Genomic DNA, 18,623 nt, shown 5'->3' with positions numbered 1-18,623 from the left:
ATGACCTGGACAAATCCTCTGACCCTTCTTTGGCAGGGCTGGACGAGGCACAGGGACCAGGACAGACCCATCAGGAAGGTGGTCTCCAACCTGCCCTTTGAAGATCTGAAGAAGCGTGACCAGCCGAACCGCCAGTATGAGGGCAACGCGATCAAAACCAACAAATATACACTTTGGTCTTTCATCCCTATGAACTTATTCGAGCAGTTCCACCGTATGGCCAACGTTTATTTTGTGGGCCTGGCCATCTTGAATTTCGTCCCGGTGGTGAACGCGTTCCAGCCGGAGGTGGCTCTCATTCCCATTTGTGTCATCCTGGCACTGACCGCTGTCAAGGATGGTTGGGAGGATTTCCGGAGGTACCAGAGTGACCAGCAGCTCAACAATATGCCTTGCTTCATATTCAGCAGGTAAACAGCTTGCACGTCATTGGTGTAATAACTGTGAAGTATATGATTAATATTCACAAAATATTACTATTAAAATATATGATAGGGTTGTCAGTTCAACATGTTACTTTAATGTAGCAGTTCTCAACCTTATTGCCCCCTGTTGTAGAACATAATATTCCAAGCCCATTCAAAAAAGATATTTAAAGTAGGCCTATTTCTTCTGTAATTATGATAAAGCTGATTATTTTCAAACTTTTATTGACATATTGAATTAATGTAGCTAATAAAATTAATTAATTAAATAAATTAGCCATGCTTCATTTGAACTAAAACAAATTATTTTAAAACAAGCAAAATGAACACTATAAAAATGTATTTATTCATGCACCCTGCATTTCATAAGGCACTTTCCTACCATCGGATCAATTCTGAAATGCTGAAAAACTGCTAAGGTGCTAAAAATTAATGCTGAATGCTGACGAACAGTGAGATGAAACATTTAAATGGTTCATTTACACAACACATTCAAAAACTGCATTAAAGGGGTCATGACATTGATTTTTTTAATTATCATCTTAATATGCTCCCTGAGGTTCACTTATAATGTTAATACTTTTTTTACACACACACACACGCACGCACGCATGCACACACACACACACACACACACACACACACACACACACACACACACACACACACACACACACACACACACACACACACACACACACACACACACACACACACACACACACACACACACACACATATATATATTATTTTATTATTTTCAATGCTCATTTTGACCCTCTGTCTGAAATGATTCGTTTTTTTAAGGGCGGCTCCTTTAAGGCTTGTCAGTAAACGGCCACTGTTGTGATTGGCTAACGTCATTGCATAGGAAACAGTATCAGCACCCACTCACTATTGCACATGAGTTGGTGTTTTGAAAACATTATGCATATAAAACGAACATACACTTGTCAGAATCAAGCCAGTGCAGGCAAGTATCAGTCGTTAAGTGACTGAATGCTAGTGGGCGGGGCCTATGATGCGAAGATTCGTCATCGTCTAACTCTGGAGGCAGTGATATGCAAATATAATTTTCCCATATGAAGCCACAGACCCCGCTGTGAAACTTGCAGGATGGTTTGATGATACAAAAACCTCTTATAGGTGCATTTTAGTTTTACAAATTTCATGTCATGACCCCTTTAAAAAATAATAGAATAGAACATAGGAATAGAGAGCACCAGTCTGGTTCCGAAAGTAAAAAGGTCATTCATTTTCTCCATAGGGTATATCGTGGCTTCTAACTCTTTAACAAAGACTTAAAAAAAAATCCCACTGGGAAACATGAAAGAGAAAAATACTTCTGGAACCAGCACAAATGAAAAAGAGGGCTGGCGCTAATGCACTCTATTCACCTTTCGCTGAGAGTCTGGTTGACAGGCGATCTGACCAATCATAACACTGAATCCATTTTGTCTGACAAACAAACCAGACAGGAGAGTTCAAAGATTAACGATCGGTGGACTTAAATTTGAAAAATGGTGTCTATTGACGTATTTTCATGGTTGAATCAACATACCTTCTGATGTTCATTCATGCTTATTTTGTGCTATAGTAGGAAGAGATGATCGGTTCACATGCCGCTTGAACTGAGGTGCTACAGCGATCTGTCCCGATTCATTAAAGAACCACAAAACGATATTTAGGGGAGACCGGGGATGGTTGTAACACGGGTTAATTGTAACACTTCCAATTTCTTCAACAACATTGTTATCCTGATTCACTTCCCACATGCTCGGTTTAGTCCTTTTTCCACATGTGAGTAAGTAGAGCCCTGTGGCAGCCACAACAGATTTTAAAGCAGAAAAACTAATTTTAATGTAAGAAAGTAACTTTGTAGTTATTAGTACTAATGTTTTGGCCGTCAAATGGTGAGCTAGTTCATGGCTACAAGACATGGGTTAGTTGTAACATCAATGAAGCATGTTACAACCTACCCCAAGTACATTTTTAGTTGTATTTATATGTTTTCTTTGAATTACAGTGTGCCTAGGTCTAACTGAGGGGTGTCTCTCAGCATTCTGAAGAGAGCATCAGATGATATGTAAGAGCTGGGAAAGTCTGTAAGATCTGTGGCAAAATTGTATGGCATTTTATTAATGCCAATTATGACAGACAGTAACAAACATTCTCTCACACACACATGCAGATTATTCAGTTTGATGATGCTAATGCAAGGGTTCCCAAACACATTTCCCCCCATAATCCTTATTTCATTTTAATTTAATCTATTTAACCAAGCAAGTCATTTAAGAACAAGTTCTTATTTTCAATAACAGCCTGGCAGAAGAGTTAAAATCTCCTGAAAAACATACTAACACATTACAATACACACACACAGACAGACATATAGATTCATTTAAAACCTTTACAAGTTGTGATAACAACACTCCCTAATAGTTTTTTAAATGCAGAGATTGAAATAAATGACTCAAATTCCAATAACTGTTGTAGCGCATTCCAGTCATTTGGAGCAGCAAAACCAAATGTTATATTATAATCTCATAAATGTTATATATATCACAACGATGGATATCATAATGTTACATCTCACCCCAGGGTATGTTACAACTAACCCGGGGGAATTGTAACATTTAACTCGTGTCTTGTCTGTCGGTGCGTTGTTAGTGTCCTCTTTGCTCCGCAATGTATTCTTCAGTGCGTGAGAAAATTATGTGTTACGTGAGAGAGCATCAAGGCTTGTTGAACCTAGCAACAGTAACTAAGGGGGAGGTGTCTTTGCAAAGGGTCAATTGCAAGACACATTTTAAAAAGTGAATCATCTTTTCACTATAAGCCTACAAAGCATCTTAAAAATGCGACCGTTTAGGATTTATTTACATAGACTAACATACTTAATGAATACTGTAGTGCAGATGGGTGCTCATTAATCATTTAGCTGTCTGAACAGAATGGTTTTTGCATTCCTTGTTGGGTGTATTACACTGGAAAATTGGTAGAGGATTTTATAAATATATAAAAATAAATAAGATGAAGTTGCTGGTGACTATACAGTGACTACATCAAATGTCTCTCTTGCTCTCTGCACTCTTTCTTGCCTCTCTCTCTCTCTCTCTCTCTCTCTCTCTCTCTCTCGCCCCATCTTTCTGTGAGCAGTGTCGTGGTGCAGGCTCGCTTGAATTTGTGTTTCACTTCATCTGTGTTTCGAAACCCCATGGGAATTTTTGACCTAGAAATAAAATTTGTGTGGGAGATTTTTTTTCCTTCTTTTGAAGAGCAGCACAATGTCTTGCATCCAACGCATTGTGTGCATTTTGACGAGATCCTCATCATTGTGTTGCATCAGAGGGGTAGACAGAGAGGCATCATTTAGATCTATTTTAAAATGACTGAATAGCTGGTGGGAAAAAATTAGTAATTCACCACACTTGAGAGGTGGAAGGACTGAGAGACTAGGGGCGAGAGAGAGAGAGAGAGAGAGAGAGAGAGAGAGAGAGAGAGAGAGAGAGAGAGAGAGAGAGAGAGAGAGAGAGAGAGGCGAGGGAGAGAAATTTCGCAGCAGTCACAGGTACACCCTGAGATATATTTTTACTTCCAAAAGAGATTCCAAATCCATCACTTATTGCCATGGTTACTTAGTCTCTTTCATTTTATTTTGAGCTAAGCCGCTGCTCCATTTTGTGATTCCCGAAGTGTTTCCATACGGGGGAGCCCAGGTGGCCCAGCAACACAGGGGCAGGAACTGGCTCGGGTCAGTCGAAACTCAAACTGTCCTGAAGTGCCTGCATGTCATGCCCAGAGGGGGTGTTGGAAAAACTACCCCTTTTACCATTTCTATTATTCACAATATGTGCTTTGCTGTTGTTTTAATCATGTCTCAGTTTTAGACAGCTGGGTTATATTATATTCAGATCATTTTAACATGAATTCTAAATGTATTTATTCACTGACTATATACATTTACTTGTTTCTGGTCTTATAGTAGTATATCAGTGCATGCTATTCCAAAGAAGATTGTTTGTCATGGAGTGGCATTATAGTGGATGCAGCCTATGTTGTAGCTTAAATATAAGTTGTAATCATACAGATGCAGATACAGTTTTGGGCAGAATTATTGGCACCCCTGGTAAATATGAACAAAGATGGCTGTAAAAATAAATCTGCATTGTTTATCCTTTTGATTTTTCATTTAAAAAATTCGCAAAAATCTAACCTTTCATTGAAGTAAAAGAATTGAAAGTGGGGTGAAACTCACATTATCACCATTACAATGAGTAAAACCACAGAATATAGTTCTGATGTGCAGCAAAAGATTCTTGAGCTTCGCAAAATAGAAATTGGCTGTAAGAAAATAACTAAAGTGTCTATGTCTATCATAGTGTCTATAATGTCTTAATGCATGGTGAGGAGGAAAGTTTGAGGGGCCAAAGACTCTCCAAGGATCACAGATGGAAGAATTGCAGAGATTACTTGAGTCTTGGGGTCAGAAAGCCTAAAAATACAAATCAAACAACCCCTACAGCACCTCATGTTGTTTGGGAGGGTTTCAAGAAAAATCCTCTTCGCTCATCCAAAACAAACTCCAGCATATTCAGTTGTCAGAAACGACTGGAACTTCAGCGGGACCGGATTCTGTGGTCAGATGAAACTTAAAAATATAACTTTTTGGCAGCAAACACACCAGATGGATTTGGTGCAAACCGGGATAAGAAGTACCCCATGCCCACGGTTAAATAAACAGCTGGATTTTTAATGTTGTGGGCCTATTTTTTTAGCTGGAGGTCCTGGACATCTTGTTCAGACACTTGGTATCACTGATTCTAGCAAATACCAACAGATAAAAAATCAAAACCTGATGGCATCTACTAGAAATCTTATAATGGGCCGTGGTTGGATCTTCCATCAGGACAACGGTCGAAAACACACATCAAAATCAACACAAAAATGTGTCACTGAGCACAAAATGAAGCTTCTGCCATGACCGTCCCAGTCCCCTGGCCTGAACCCTATAGAAAATGAGTGTGATGAACTGAAGAGAAGCGCCAACATGGATCTGGGAATCTGAAGGATCTGGAGAGATTCTGTATGGAGGAATGGTCTCTGATCTCTTGTCAGGTGTTCTCCAAACTCATCAGGCATTATAGGAGAAGACTCAGAGTTGTTATCTTGGAAAAAGGAGGTTGCAAAAAGTATTTAATAAAAGGGTGCCAATAATTATGGCCAACGAGTTTGAAAAAAACAACAACATTTATTTCATAATGTGATGTGCCCCCCAATTTCAATTATTTTACTTCAATGAAAGGTTTGATTTTTGAGAATTTTTTGAATGAAAGATCAAAAGGATAAACAATGCAATTTATTTTTACAGCCATCTTTGATCATATTTACCAGGGGTGCCAATAATTCTGCCCACTGTATGTATAGGCTACATAAAATATATCCAGGTTCGTATACAGAAAAAAATGGTAACCTAAAAATGGTCAAAATATCATTATAACATCACTGACTGCATTATTTGGTCACACTTTAGATTAGGGTCCAATTCTCACTATTAACTACCTATTAACTATGACTTTTGCCTCAACAAACTCCTAATTACGGCTTATTAATAGTTAGTAAGGTAGTTGTTAAGTTTAGGTATTAGGTAGAATTACGGGATGTAGAATGTGGTCATACAAAATAAGGCATTAATATGTTCTTCACAAGTACTAATAAACAGCCAATATCATAGTAATATGCATGCTTTTAAGCAACTAGTTAATAGTAATAATTTGACTCTAAACTTAAGTTTTACCCATTATTTATACAAAACAAACTATTTTTTATTATTTAAATCAGGTATAAGTAGCTCTTTACGGTAACAACTGTAGGTTGCCACTTTTTACAGTGTAAGTGAAGGAATTAGGATTTTGGACAGTCTTATAGTAAGTGATGTTGCGGTAGGTATTATTGTGTGTAGAATCCTGAATTTTCCGGCCTTACTTTGAGATCGTAGTCAATACTTTTTGAAGCAGGGAGCACAAAACCGTATTCCAACTTCCTCTGCTGATCTGTGGAGTTTCCATACCACTGTGTGATTGAAAAAGTTAATACGCTTTCCATCGGTCTTTGATACCTCAAAACTTTTAGAGCTGTCATAGGAAGAAGAGCCTTTGGTGAGCTTTTTTGATGATGTAAGTTCATTTCAGCACACGGTTGTTAGCACAGCACCATTCAGTTAGAGATGAGACCTCATTCCTGCAACCCTATCTGTGATCAGATCAACCATTGTAGCATTTCGGCATGATTGTATTAAAAGCTAGCCTATATGAGGTACAGAGAATGCCTGGATAGCAGTTTCTTCCAGCTGTTGAAAATTCTCTTTTAGAATATGCCATTTTTCACCTTATTTTTCAATGTGAAAGTATCAACTATTTGCTTCAGATTCATTAGCTGCTAGTGATGGGTGCTTTTGAAACACTGCTTTGTGAAGCTTCGTAGTTCTGTGCGTCAGCATCTTTTGAAACATTGCAGGTAACCCTTGAACCAGTTTCTAGGGTTATCTGGATCAGTTTTGTTTTGTAGACATTTTTAATGTGGCGTATTTATATAAGAAAAAGGGACGAGTATTAATTGTCTCTTATTGGCCTGATTAGCCATGCCCTCTAAAGACACACAAAACAAGACAGACAAATGAACAAATGAACAAATATTATAAAGACATTTCATATTCAAAGTTATTTGATGATTTTGTAAATTACATTTAATAGATTAGACTTTCAAGAAAACATTTGCAATTGGTTAGTAAAAGATGTATACATGTTTGGGTTGAGTATTCGTAGTATTTACACTGTTTTGACCTGCAGGTCGCCAGCTTCTGGTGTTTTGAACACTGAATCATTCTGAGAAAGCGATTGGTTCAATTGATTCAGAGTTTAAAAATTCGCAGTTTTTCCCGTCATTAGCTATGAGTAAATAACTAGAAGAATAACAAGTGTAGTAAACTGTAAAACTATTTAAGCAACAAATGTGTGTTGATGTTCATGATGATGAATTAAAATATTATTATAACAAACACCAGTTTGCAAAATCATGATTTTCAGTCATTTATGTTATGCCAGTAGGTGGCGACAAGTCTTTATGAGTGAGTCATTAAATCGTAATTTGTTTAACTGATTCGTTCAAAAACTCTGATTCATATGAGTGAGTCATTGAATCATTTACTTAACCGGTTCATTCGCTGATTCGTTCAGGAACGAAATACCAGTACAATGTGCTGCTTACAGTGTCAGTTGAATCTGCTGTGGCTTTGCTTTGAAGTGTTTTTGTTGGCGGGATAAAAACAGACAAAGTAACTGGCAATATAGTGTCTAAAATGGAAGTAGCTCAATATTAAGTTCTTGTTTATTGAATTTTTATACCATAAAAGCAATATTAAAATCACAATAATGTGATATTGCTTAAGTACGCCACATTTCGTAAGTAAAATACATTGTTTAGTCTTGCATGTGATTTCAAGAGAATAAATGTACAGGCAACATCTATTGCGCTTATGCACCATGATGCATGACAACCAGTAGCGATGTTTTCATTCAGTTTCTTTGCTAGGGCTTCTTTCTCTTTATGACATTGTTTTATCATGCTGGAGTTTCATACCCATAAATAAACAATTCAATTTCAAACGGTTCCCAGCAGTCAGACAATCCCTCGTTCCACTGGCTCCACAAGGGAACCGTCTGTCTGAAAGCAACAATATCATTACGCTAATCTAATACTTCACACGCTTTTACACTGTACAGTGTTGCTAATGCTTGTAATGTGCACGTTTCCCTCCCATATTCGGACTGAATGAACCGTGGTGCTTTCCTCCAGCGGTTATGATTGATTAGTTCCTATTCTACCCCAAAGGGAGAGAGTTTTATAATATTGTTCACACACATAGTCAAACCCCCTTTCATTAAAACAGCTCAGGACAGACAAAGTGATGCTTATTCCATCTTAGCTGTTTAATTCTCTCCTGCTGTGAATTTTTACTGCTGTGGAATGTTTAAGAAAATAAGCAGCTATTCATCACATTCATTTAAACAGGATTTTTACAGTTTCTGAAGAAAGCATGAGTCATGCTTATACATGCAAAACTAACCACCATGATGATAGGGTGTTGTGGATGGTTGCCAGGGTGTTGCTATGCAGTTGCTAACATGTTCTCGGGGGTTGCTTGGGTGTTGCTAGAGTGTGCTGGATGGTTGCTAGGTGGTTGCTGCCTAGATATGTGATGGGTTACTCAATGAAGTGTAACAGGCCTACTTAGAATGGTTTTCAAATAACATAATAAGTATGATCTAACTGATCTGTGATCACCTCCAACACATTTGCATGCATGGAACACATCAGAATTTACTTTTTGATAACACTGCTTGTGTTATATGGAAAAACCCCAAACCCAAATAAAAACAACTATTATTATTAAACCTTACATTCAGCTTTCACTGTATTATGAACTGAAGTGAGAACATACATTATTAAAGGGATACTCCACTTTTTTCGGAAATATGCTCATTTTACATCTCCCCCAGAGTTAAACAGTTGAGTTTTACCGTTTTAGAATCCATTCAGCCGAACTCCGGGTCTGACGGTACCACTTTTAGCATAGCTTAGCACAGATCATTGATTCTGATGAGTCCAGTAGCATTTCTTTCAAAATGACCAAAGAGTTTCAATATTTTTCCTATTTAAAACTTGACTCTTCTGTAGTTAAACCGTGTACTAAGATCGACGGAAAATGAAAAGTTGCGATTTTCTAAGCCTATATGACTAGGAACTACTCTCATTCCGGCGTAATAATCAAGGAACTGTGCGGCTGTACCATGGGTGCAGCAGGCGTAATGATATGACGCAGCGCCTGAAAATAGGTCTAATAGGTTAGACAAACTTAGTCCCGGTCACGTTGGAAGAAGTTACCGAGCTGGGGACTATTTTCAGGCGCTGCGTCATATCATTACGCCTGCTGCACCCATGGTACAGCCACATAGTTCCTTGATTATTACGCTGGAATGAGAGTAGTTCCTAGCCATATAGGCTTAGAAAATCGCAACTTTTCATTTTCCGTCGATCTTAATACACGGTTTAACTACAGAAGAGTCAAGTTTTAAATAGGAAAAATATTGAAACTCTTTGGTCATTTTGAAAGAAATGCTACTGGACTCATCAGAATCAATGATCTGTGCTAAGCTATGCTAAAAGTGGTACCGTCAGACCCGGAGTTCGGCTGAATGGATTCTAAAACGGTAAAACTCAACTGTTTAACTCTGGGGGAGATGTAAAATGAGCTTATTTCCGAAAAAAGTGGAGTATCCCTTTAACGTGTACATATTTCATTAAATGCGAAATCTCTTTAGTTATGTTGTTGTAAAATTTACATTTAAAAAATATATATATTTATTGTGATTTTATTTAGTAACACTTTATTTTACAGTGTCCTTGTTACATGTTACATGTAGTAACTATAGTAATAACTATAAATTATGCATAATTACAAGCAAATAACCCTAATCCTAACCCTAACCATATAGTAAGTAGAAGTAGTTAAAGGGTTAGTTCACCCAAAAATGAAAATTCTGTAATCAATTACTGAGAGTTATCAATCTGAGAGATTTCTGTCCCTCCATTGACAGCTACGCAACAACCATTTTGACAATACAAAACGTTCATAAAGAGATCGTAAAACTAATCCATATGAATTGAGCAGTTTAGTCCAAACTTTCTGAAGAGACTCGATCGCTTTATATGGCGAACAGATTTAATTTATAAAAACATTGATCAGCAAACATAAACATAAGCTTAACTGAACCTACTTAATGTGTAACAACAACCTCTTGCTGAAGCTCAAACGTGCTGCGTAACACGAGAATAAATCCTACTGGTTCTTGCTGAAGCTCAAACGTGCTGCGTAACATGAGAATGAACCTCATTGGCTCTTGCTGAAGCTCAAACGTGCTGCGTAACATGAGAATGAACCTCATTGGCTCTTGCTGAAGCTCAAACGTGCTGCGTAACACGAGAATGAACCTCACTGGCTCTTGCTGAAGCTCAAACGTGCTGCATGCGTAACACGAGAATGAACCTCATTGGTTCTTGCTGAAGCTCAAACGTGCTGCGTAACACGAGAATGAACCTCATTGGCTCTTGCTGAAGCTCAAATGTGCTGCGTAACACGAGAATGAACCTCATTGGTTCTTGAGGAAGCTCAAACTCATTCAAAAACTCCTTGGTTCTGCACAAATCACTAAATGAAATATTTTGGCTTCAAAATTGTTAAATTCATCAAAAAAGGTGACTTTGGGGCACCATTAATTTCGTATTTACAATTTCAGTTCAGTTTAATGCAAAATCCATTCAGCTCAAATATTCTGAGGAGGCACTACTCCCAACATTAATAGTGATGCATGCTTTACCAAACACCCCTAATACCTAAAAAAAAAGGCAGGTTTGGGCTTGTCGTCTAATCAGGCTCCTGGAAATATGTGTGGAGAGGAGAGGGGCAGTTGGCGTGGAGGAGGGATGCAGGAAGAATTGTCAGGAGTGTGGCAGGTAGTTATTTATAGATCCCTTTCCTTGTGATAGAACATACTGCCCCCAAACTTTCATTAAGAAATACATCTGCTGCTAACAATGGCAAACTTTAACAAATAGTTGTCAGGCTGTGCGACTTCACGAGCTTTGAGGTTTACATGACATGCATTTGTATAACAAAAATGTGAGTAGGATGCAGTGTAAGTAATGCCTCCCTTCCTGTTGAGTCACGCCGACCTTGTACAAATGGTTAAGCTTCAGCACAGTACATGCACCTTTCCCACATACTGTATGTGTCGCCACGCTTCTGCTAGAGCACACACGACCTAATGTGTTGCATTCATTTCTTTGGTCTGATGCCCGTCATGAGAACTAGAAGAAATTGTGGTCCCTCCCCTGCCATTTAACTGAGAGGAATGCAGATATATTGGTGGATCAGATTGAAAAAAGATGCTTTGAAATGCTCACAAAAGCTTGTGGATTCACCTAGTCGTTCATAGTTAACATGCGCCAACAGCGCCATGAATATCAAACCAGAGACACTTGAATTCAAAACATGAGGACTTTCTGTTAGAGAGCAGAACCGGTGATTATGATTGATTATGATGAAATGATAATGATCATGATGAAATTGCCTGCCACGCACGATCATATTTTATCTTCAGCCACTGTAGTTTTTCACTTTAAAGACGCTGTGTGAACGTCACAAACTGAGTTAAAATTCAGCGTGCAGTGGAATGCTGTGAAATGGCATAAGGTGTTGACTCTCGTTCAAAATAGAGTATTCAAGAGCAGGTGTTTGTCTCACACATCATCATTTCTTCACACTCACACATTTTGACTGACAGTTAAATGCCAGAAATAGACGTCTCGCTAATCACAGACTGCAAACAGTGAGTCCTTCTGGAGGAGCGCTCCGCGCAAGATTTATCTCACGCCACTATCTGAAACAGACATCAGGCACTTCATTCAGAGAAATGCTTGCTTGGCACAAAACTGTAGTCTTGCCTGATTTGGGGAACTAATATTCTTTTGTCAGCCATTTTATTAGTAAAAAACCTCATAATTAATTCATTTTCTTCACTTGGTGGTATAATCGAAATTGATTTAGGCTTGCATTAAGTAAAATAAGTTGTTTTGTGGGTAATATTTGCCAGCAGTGGGGTTTGAATAGTAAATATATCCATAATTTGACAGCAGCAACTGTACCTCAACATCTAAAGAAAATCAACATCATCTTACTACAACTCAACATCTTTTTTCATAAGGAAAAGTATAAGTATAATTTTCCCTGCTCATTATTGTAATGCAAAAAAAAAAATCTCTTATTACTGTAATGTGAAAAATTATAATAAATATTATTTTATGTAATACAGTAAAAAAATACTACATTGAATTAATGTGAATCTTATATCATTAATTGGGCTTATTTGTTAAAAAAAAGTACAATACAAAAAATCTCATATTAGTGTAATGTGAAAAAATATATTTCATATTATAATTTTTTTGTGATACAGTAAAATACTATATTGCATTAATGTGAATCTAATGTCCTTAATTGTAATTAATTGCTATAAAAGCAATGCCACAATGTCTCATGTTACTGTAATGTGAAAAATATATATTATATATTATTATTATTTTTGGTAATAGAGTAAAAAATTAATGACACCAATATGTATTATGTCCTTAATTGGGCTTAATTATTAACATATATTTTATATTATTAATTTTTGTGATACAGTAAAAATACTATATTGAATCTAATCCTTAATTGTGTTTAATTGTTATAAAAACAATGCTGTAATTTGAAATATATATATATATATATATATATTTTGTAATACAGTAAAAAAAATATTATTGCATTAATGTGAATCTAAAGTCCTTGTGCTTAATTGTTATAAAAAAATTGTCACAATACAAAATAATATCATATTACTGTAATGTGAAAAAATATATTTTTTGTAATACAGTAAAATATTATATTACTTTAATGTGAATCTAATGTCCTTAATTGTGCTTAATTATTATAAAAAATAGTCGCAATGCAAATAATCTTATTACTGTGATGTGAAAAAAATATATTATATTATTTTATACAGTAAATATACTATATTACATTAATGTGAATTTAATGTCCTTATTTGTGCTTAATTGTTTTAAAAAATAATGTCACAATGCAAAAAATCTCATACTCCTGTAGTTTGAATATATATATATATATTATTCTTACCTGTAATACAGTAAAAATACTGAATTTAATGAATGTGACCTGGACATGTTTTTAGTCAGACTGCATTCATGTAACTTGACAGCAATGTAAAGAGAACATGGGCGCTGCACCCTTAAGTTATGTTAAGCTTCTCCTCAGCTGTACATCAGGCTTTGTGTGTGAGGTGTGACAGTGACCTTTCTCAAGAGGGCCGTCAGTCTGTGAAGAACCCACCCAACCCAGAACCGCATACCCGACGTTCACGTCGTGACTGCACTATTCTTTCTTTCTTTTGTGCTCTGTGTTGACAGCTGACAATAAAACACACTTGAAGATGCAAACTCATAGTTGTATTGTTTTAGGTTGCACATTAAAAAACCTGTAGAGTGAGATGCCTGGCATAACATGCTCAAATTAGCAATGAATGTGTCCTGGATTGCTTTTCAGAACCATACATTTTTCATACATATATTATGCTATCTACATCTGTGTATTCTTACCCATATGAACAGAGTCCAAGTCTGTGCATTTATATGTACTACACAAACACTGAAACCCCACGCAGCTTTAGAAGAGGTCCGTGTGAGGCATTAATTCTCGTCCTCTCACAGGAAACAGATGCGTTTGGTGAAGAGGAGATGGAAGGATGTACGGGTGGGGGATTTTGTGAGAGTGCTCTCTAACCAGATCATCCCAGCTGACATCCTGCTCCTGCACACGTCCGACCCTAATGGAGTGTGCCACATGGAAACAGCCAATCTGGATGGAGAGACCAACCTCAAACAGAGGAGGGTGGTGCCAGGCTTTTCTACTCTGGTGAGTGCGCTGCCGATCACGAAATACCTTTGGGAGTCTAAGGCTTACAGCTACAATGAGCCCATTAGGACACTCAATGTGTGCTACCGTTAAATATTCATAAATGTCAGTAGCTATGTTTCCATGCAAAACTGGAATAGCGCATAAAACATTTGCGAAGATTCAACTAATTTTTTTTTAAAGTCGGTTTAATGTAATTTAAGTTGAAATGACTTAAACATCCAAGTTGATTGTACTTAAAATTTTAAGGTTGCAACTTTTTTTTTTTTTTTTTCACAGTACATCCAGCGAGTCGAAGAGAACAAAATCGTCACATTCGATAAACCGGCGCTAAATTTCACTTCGAATAATAGGAGATGCCACTGTATATAATCATTTTTGAATGTAACAAATTAGAGCGCATATAAAACGCAATAAAGTTATCTTGGTTTCGGAGACAGATGCTGCTTTTTGGGAATGCAGTTGTGTAAGAGAGTTCTGGGAAGGAATTATACTGAAACACTTTGCAATGCTAAATGCTAACACTTTAACACAAATGCTAAATGCTCAGCAAAAAAATTATAATTGGTCCGCTGGTTAGTCCAGTTAGGTCATTCCTTTTGCAAAGTCTGAAATGATTGTTTTGAAGCACATCAAGGAATTTATTCTTTAAATATGTTTCCATCATAGTTTCTATGCATGTTTTCTTATCGGATAAAAAAAATTATCCGACTCAAACGAGCACATATGTTATGCACATTTTTAGTCTTTGCATTTCCTTGCGATTTCACAAAATATGCATAAAAATAGGTGTTTAAAGTATTAAATCAAGTGGAATATATAGTATTATATAATATAATTATAGAACTATAATTACCGGGACTGTTGGTATAGCCAACAGAAGCATATTCCAGAAGTTTCAAGAATAAAATAATGTTAATAAAACAGTAAAAAAAAAAAAAAAAAAAAAAAAAAAAAACCTTACTGACCCCAAACTTTTTAAGAGAAGTGTATATCATTTTTGTTTTGTTTTTAAATCGCCACCCACCTTTTATGTCTTTATTTTTGACAGCTTCTGATGTTTCATTATACACGTCAGGTCACAAAGTTAATAAATGCACAACTCTTCATTATGAGTCAGCCAGATGTCAATAGATAACTAAAAACTCTCAAACACCCACATGACATACAAGTCTGAGTGACACACAAAACACGTTACACTGCCTTCTGTCTTCGAACATGTACAGGTAGGATTTGTTGATGTTTTTTTTGGCCATGTGTTCCTGACTGTTCAGTTTGCCACGTGTAGCTTTACTATCAAACAGTAGGACTTGTTAGACAGCCCTTGATAGTCAGTTCAAATTACAGTATAATTTAAAAAATGAGGATATAGAAGGAGGAAATCATGCATGTATCTTTCTAATGTGTTTCAGGGCAAACCATTCCAACCTCAAATATTTTCCAGCACTGTCGTGTGTGAAAACCCCAACAACAACCTCAACGTGTTCAAAGGTTATGTGTGAGTATCTGAAATCAATTTCACTCAATTTCATGCTCGATTAAATACATCACGACTCTATCGTGACTGCCTCTTTTGTCAGATCCACACCAATGAGCAGAATTTGTTTGGCCTTCACATCTGTCATTTCCTAATCAGGGAAACTTCTTAAACCCTCTGATGCATCACAAAGGAAAACATGTTAACGTCTCTCTTTTTTTAAATTAAAAACAAGTACATAACCATTACCAGTTTTCTTGTGAGAGGTACACATCTGTCCACTAACCCATTACTGCCATATATGAAAAAATGCTTTGTAAATCATAACATACAAATGAAATTTTTTTATTCTAAGTCATAATTATGGGATGAAAAGTCAAAATTATGACATAAAAAGTCACTATTTTAAGTCATAATTTTGGCTTTTTATCATAATGTCGACTTTATAATATCATAAACAAGATTTTGTCATAGTTATGACTTAGTATGTCATAATTTCAACTTTATCTCATAATTTCAACTTTTTACATCATAATTATTACATAAAATGTGAAAATTATGACTTTGTTGTCTTAATTTCATTTTTTGTCATAATTTCGACTTTTTATCTCATAATGACATAAAAACAAAAAATTAAGAACTTAATTTAAAAGTCATCAACTTAATTTAAGTCATCATTTCAACTTTTTAATCGGATAATTATGACTTAGTATGTTATAATTTTGACTTTTTATCCCTAATTATTTTTTAATCTCATAATTTTATTACTTAACATGTCATGATTGCACATTTATCTTATAATTTTGACTTTTTTACATCATAAATATGACATAAAAAGTGAGAATTATGAGAATTAAAAGTCATAATTATGAGAATTAAAAGTCATAATTCTGACTTTTTCTCATAATTTCAATTTGGTCTATTCTGATTTTTTTTCTTAATTTTTACTTTTATCTCATAATTTGTACTTTTTAATCTCATAATTATGACTATGTCATAATTTTTTACTTTTTATGTCTTCATTTTTTACTTTTTATCTCATAATTACTTAGTATGTCATAATTCCAGGTTTTTATCTCATAATTATGACTTAGCATGCCATAATTTTGACTTTATCTCATAATTTCAGCTTTTTCATAATTTCGATTTTTAAATCTCATAAATATGACTTAGTATGTCATCATTTTGCCTTTTCATCTCATCATTTTGCCTTTTTATCTCATAATTACTTACTATGTCATTATTATGATTTACCAAAGCATGAAATGGGCTTCCATAGGTTGATGCATGTTGAATTCATCTTGTTATAAATAATAAATACAAAATATAAAGAGGACATTCGTCTACAATAACGGGTAAGGCTCAAAGATCATAGATGCTACATCTACCTACACCAACATCAGAGGTTTGAATTACCGTTGCAAAGTTTCCCCACACAGCCTGGAAATAAAGTAGGCTGACAAACCGATTTGGCCCTTTTTTCGGTCCCGTTGCAGTCATATTAACTGGTTTATCACGCTGAGAGATGATTGTGATGTTCCCAAGCATTATAAAGCTCTTATCCTGCTCTTCCATTCAAAGACGGGCCCGTTACTCACGTGGCACACACTGAGGTAATTAGTCTGGGTGACTAAGGAAGATGCTGTGTTTGATGTCACAGGGAGAGGCCTGATAAGAGGAGAACGGGCTTCGGCATCGATAGTCTTCTGCTGCGCGGGTGCACAGTGAGAAATACTGATGACGCAGCTGGAATAGTGGTGTACGCAGGTACATTTCATCATCACATTTCACACACCCTCCACAGTACTGTGTGTTCACCTGGGATACACTAAAATACACTACATTTACAAAAAAAATTTGTGGAGATGCACATTAAACATTTATTGTTTTTAATAAAGTAATGAATCATAACGTCATAGTAATGTGGATGTACCACACAAGGATATTTTGATATTAGTCATGGTGCTAAATGTTAACCATGGCACTTTCTCGTTTTTTTTGTGATAGTAAATGTCCATTATTACCATTCCATTACCTTTTATTACCATAGTAAATTTATTAGTAATTTGGATAATGTAAATGTTTATAGTTATATTTAGTAAGGATGCGTTAAATTGATCAAAAGTGACATTAAAGACATTCATAATGTACAAAAGATTTCTGTTTCAAGTACATGCTGTTCTTTTGAACTTTCTATTCATCAAAGAATCCTGAAAAATATATAATATTATCCAAAAAAATATGAGGTTATGAGGTTAAATATGAGTAATGATGCTGTAAATTCATCACAGGAATACATTAAATATTTAAATATATTAAAATACAAAACAGTTCTTTTAAATTATAATAATATTACTGTATTTTTTTTCTTCAAATAAATGCAGCTTTGGTGAGCACCTATAAAAAATATTGCAAAATATTACCAATCCCAAACTTTAATCACTTTCACATTCTTTTCTTTAGTTTTCTCATATATCATCTGTAAGCTGTTTTGTTTTTATATATCACATTGTACATTTCCGTTCATCATCATTCATAACGATAAAGCCTAATATACTGTGACTCTAACATCTAATAGTGCAATAAGCCCATGCTATACAGCCAGACTCTTTTTTTTTCTCTTAAGTCTTTAACATCCCATTTACACTGGCAGTGACGCAAAAAACTAGAACATTCTCCCATTATAATCAACGAAGCCGTCTATAGTGCAAACGTGCGTAACAGCTTAGTTGATTATAATGGGGGTATTATAGTTTGTTCTGTCGCGTCGCACACTCGCAGTGTACTTGTGTCTTGAAAATGGCATTTTCTGTGGCCCACTCTTGATAAATTATACACACGGTATGGCTTGTAAATGAGTGCTGCTATTTTACAAAATATGTTGTTGTTTTTACATCGTGAGTTATTCATTACAGGCCATGAGACCAAATCCATGTTAAACAACAGCGGGCCCAGGTACAAACGCAGCAAGATCGAGAGGAAGATGAATACGGATGTTCTCTTCTGTGTGCTTCTTCTATTTTTCATGTGTCTCATCGGAGCCCTGGGTACAGTACGGGGAACATCCCCCTCGATAATTCAAAACGCACTACACGCACATTACTTCAACATACAAGCTCCAAAATGACACTTTGAT

The 18,623-nt window shown here is 35.9% G+C and overlaps 1 protein-coding gene across 1 annotated transcript in view; it reads left to right on the top strand.

The window, feature by feature from the left end:
- The window catches only part of atp10b (ATPase phospholipid transporting 10B), a gene marked incomplete at its 5' end in the record, with an annotated part of 44,608 nt that continues 25,985 nt past the window's right edge, over positions 1–18,623 (top strand). Inside the window, 5 exons of the mRNA XM_084429743.1 lie at positions 1–410; positions 13,806–14,010; positions 15,423–15,508; positions 17,148–17,254; positions 18,403–18,534. Coding sequence (XP_084285869.1) covers positions 1–410; positions 13,806–14,010; positions 15,423–15,508; positions 17,148–17,254; positions 18,403–18,534 — 940 coding nt within the window. The remainder of the gene's footprint in view (positions 411–13,805; positions 14,011–15,422; positions 15,509–17,147; positions 17,255–18,402; positions 18,535–18,623) is intronic.

Source organism: Rutilus rutilus (assembly GCF_951802725.1).
Source record: "Rutilus rutilus genome assembly, chromosome: 14".
NCBI classification, from domain to species: domain Eukaryota; kingdom Metazoa; phylum Chordata; class Actinopteri; order Cypriniformes; family Leuciscidae; genus Rutilus; species Rutilus rutilus.
Note: the sequence above shows the minus strand (reverse complement) of the source record. Positions and strands in the feature narration are given on the sequence as shown.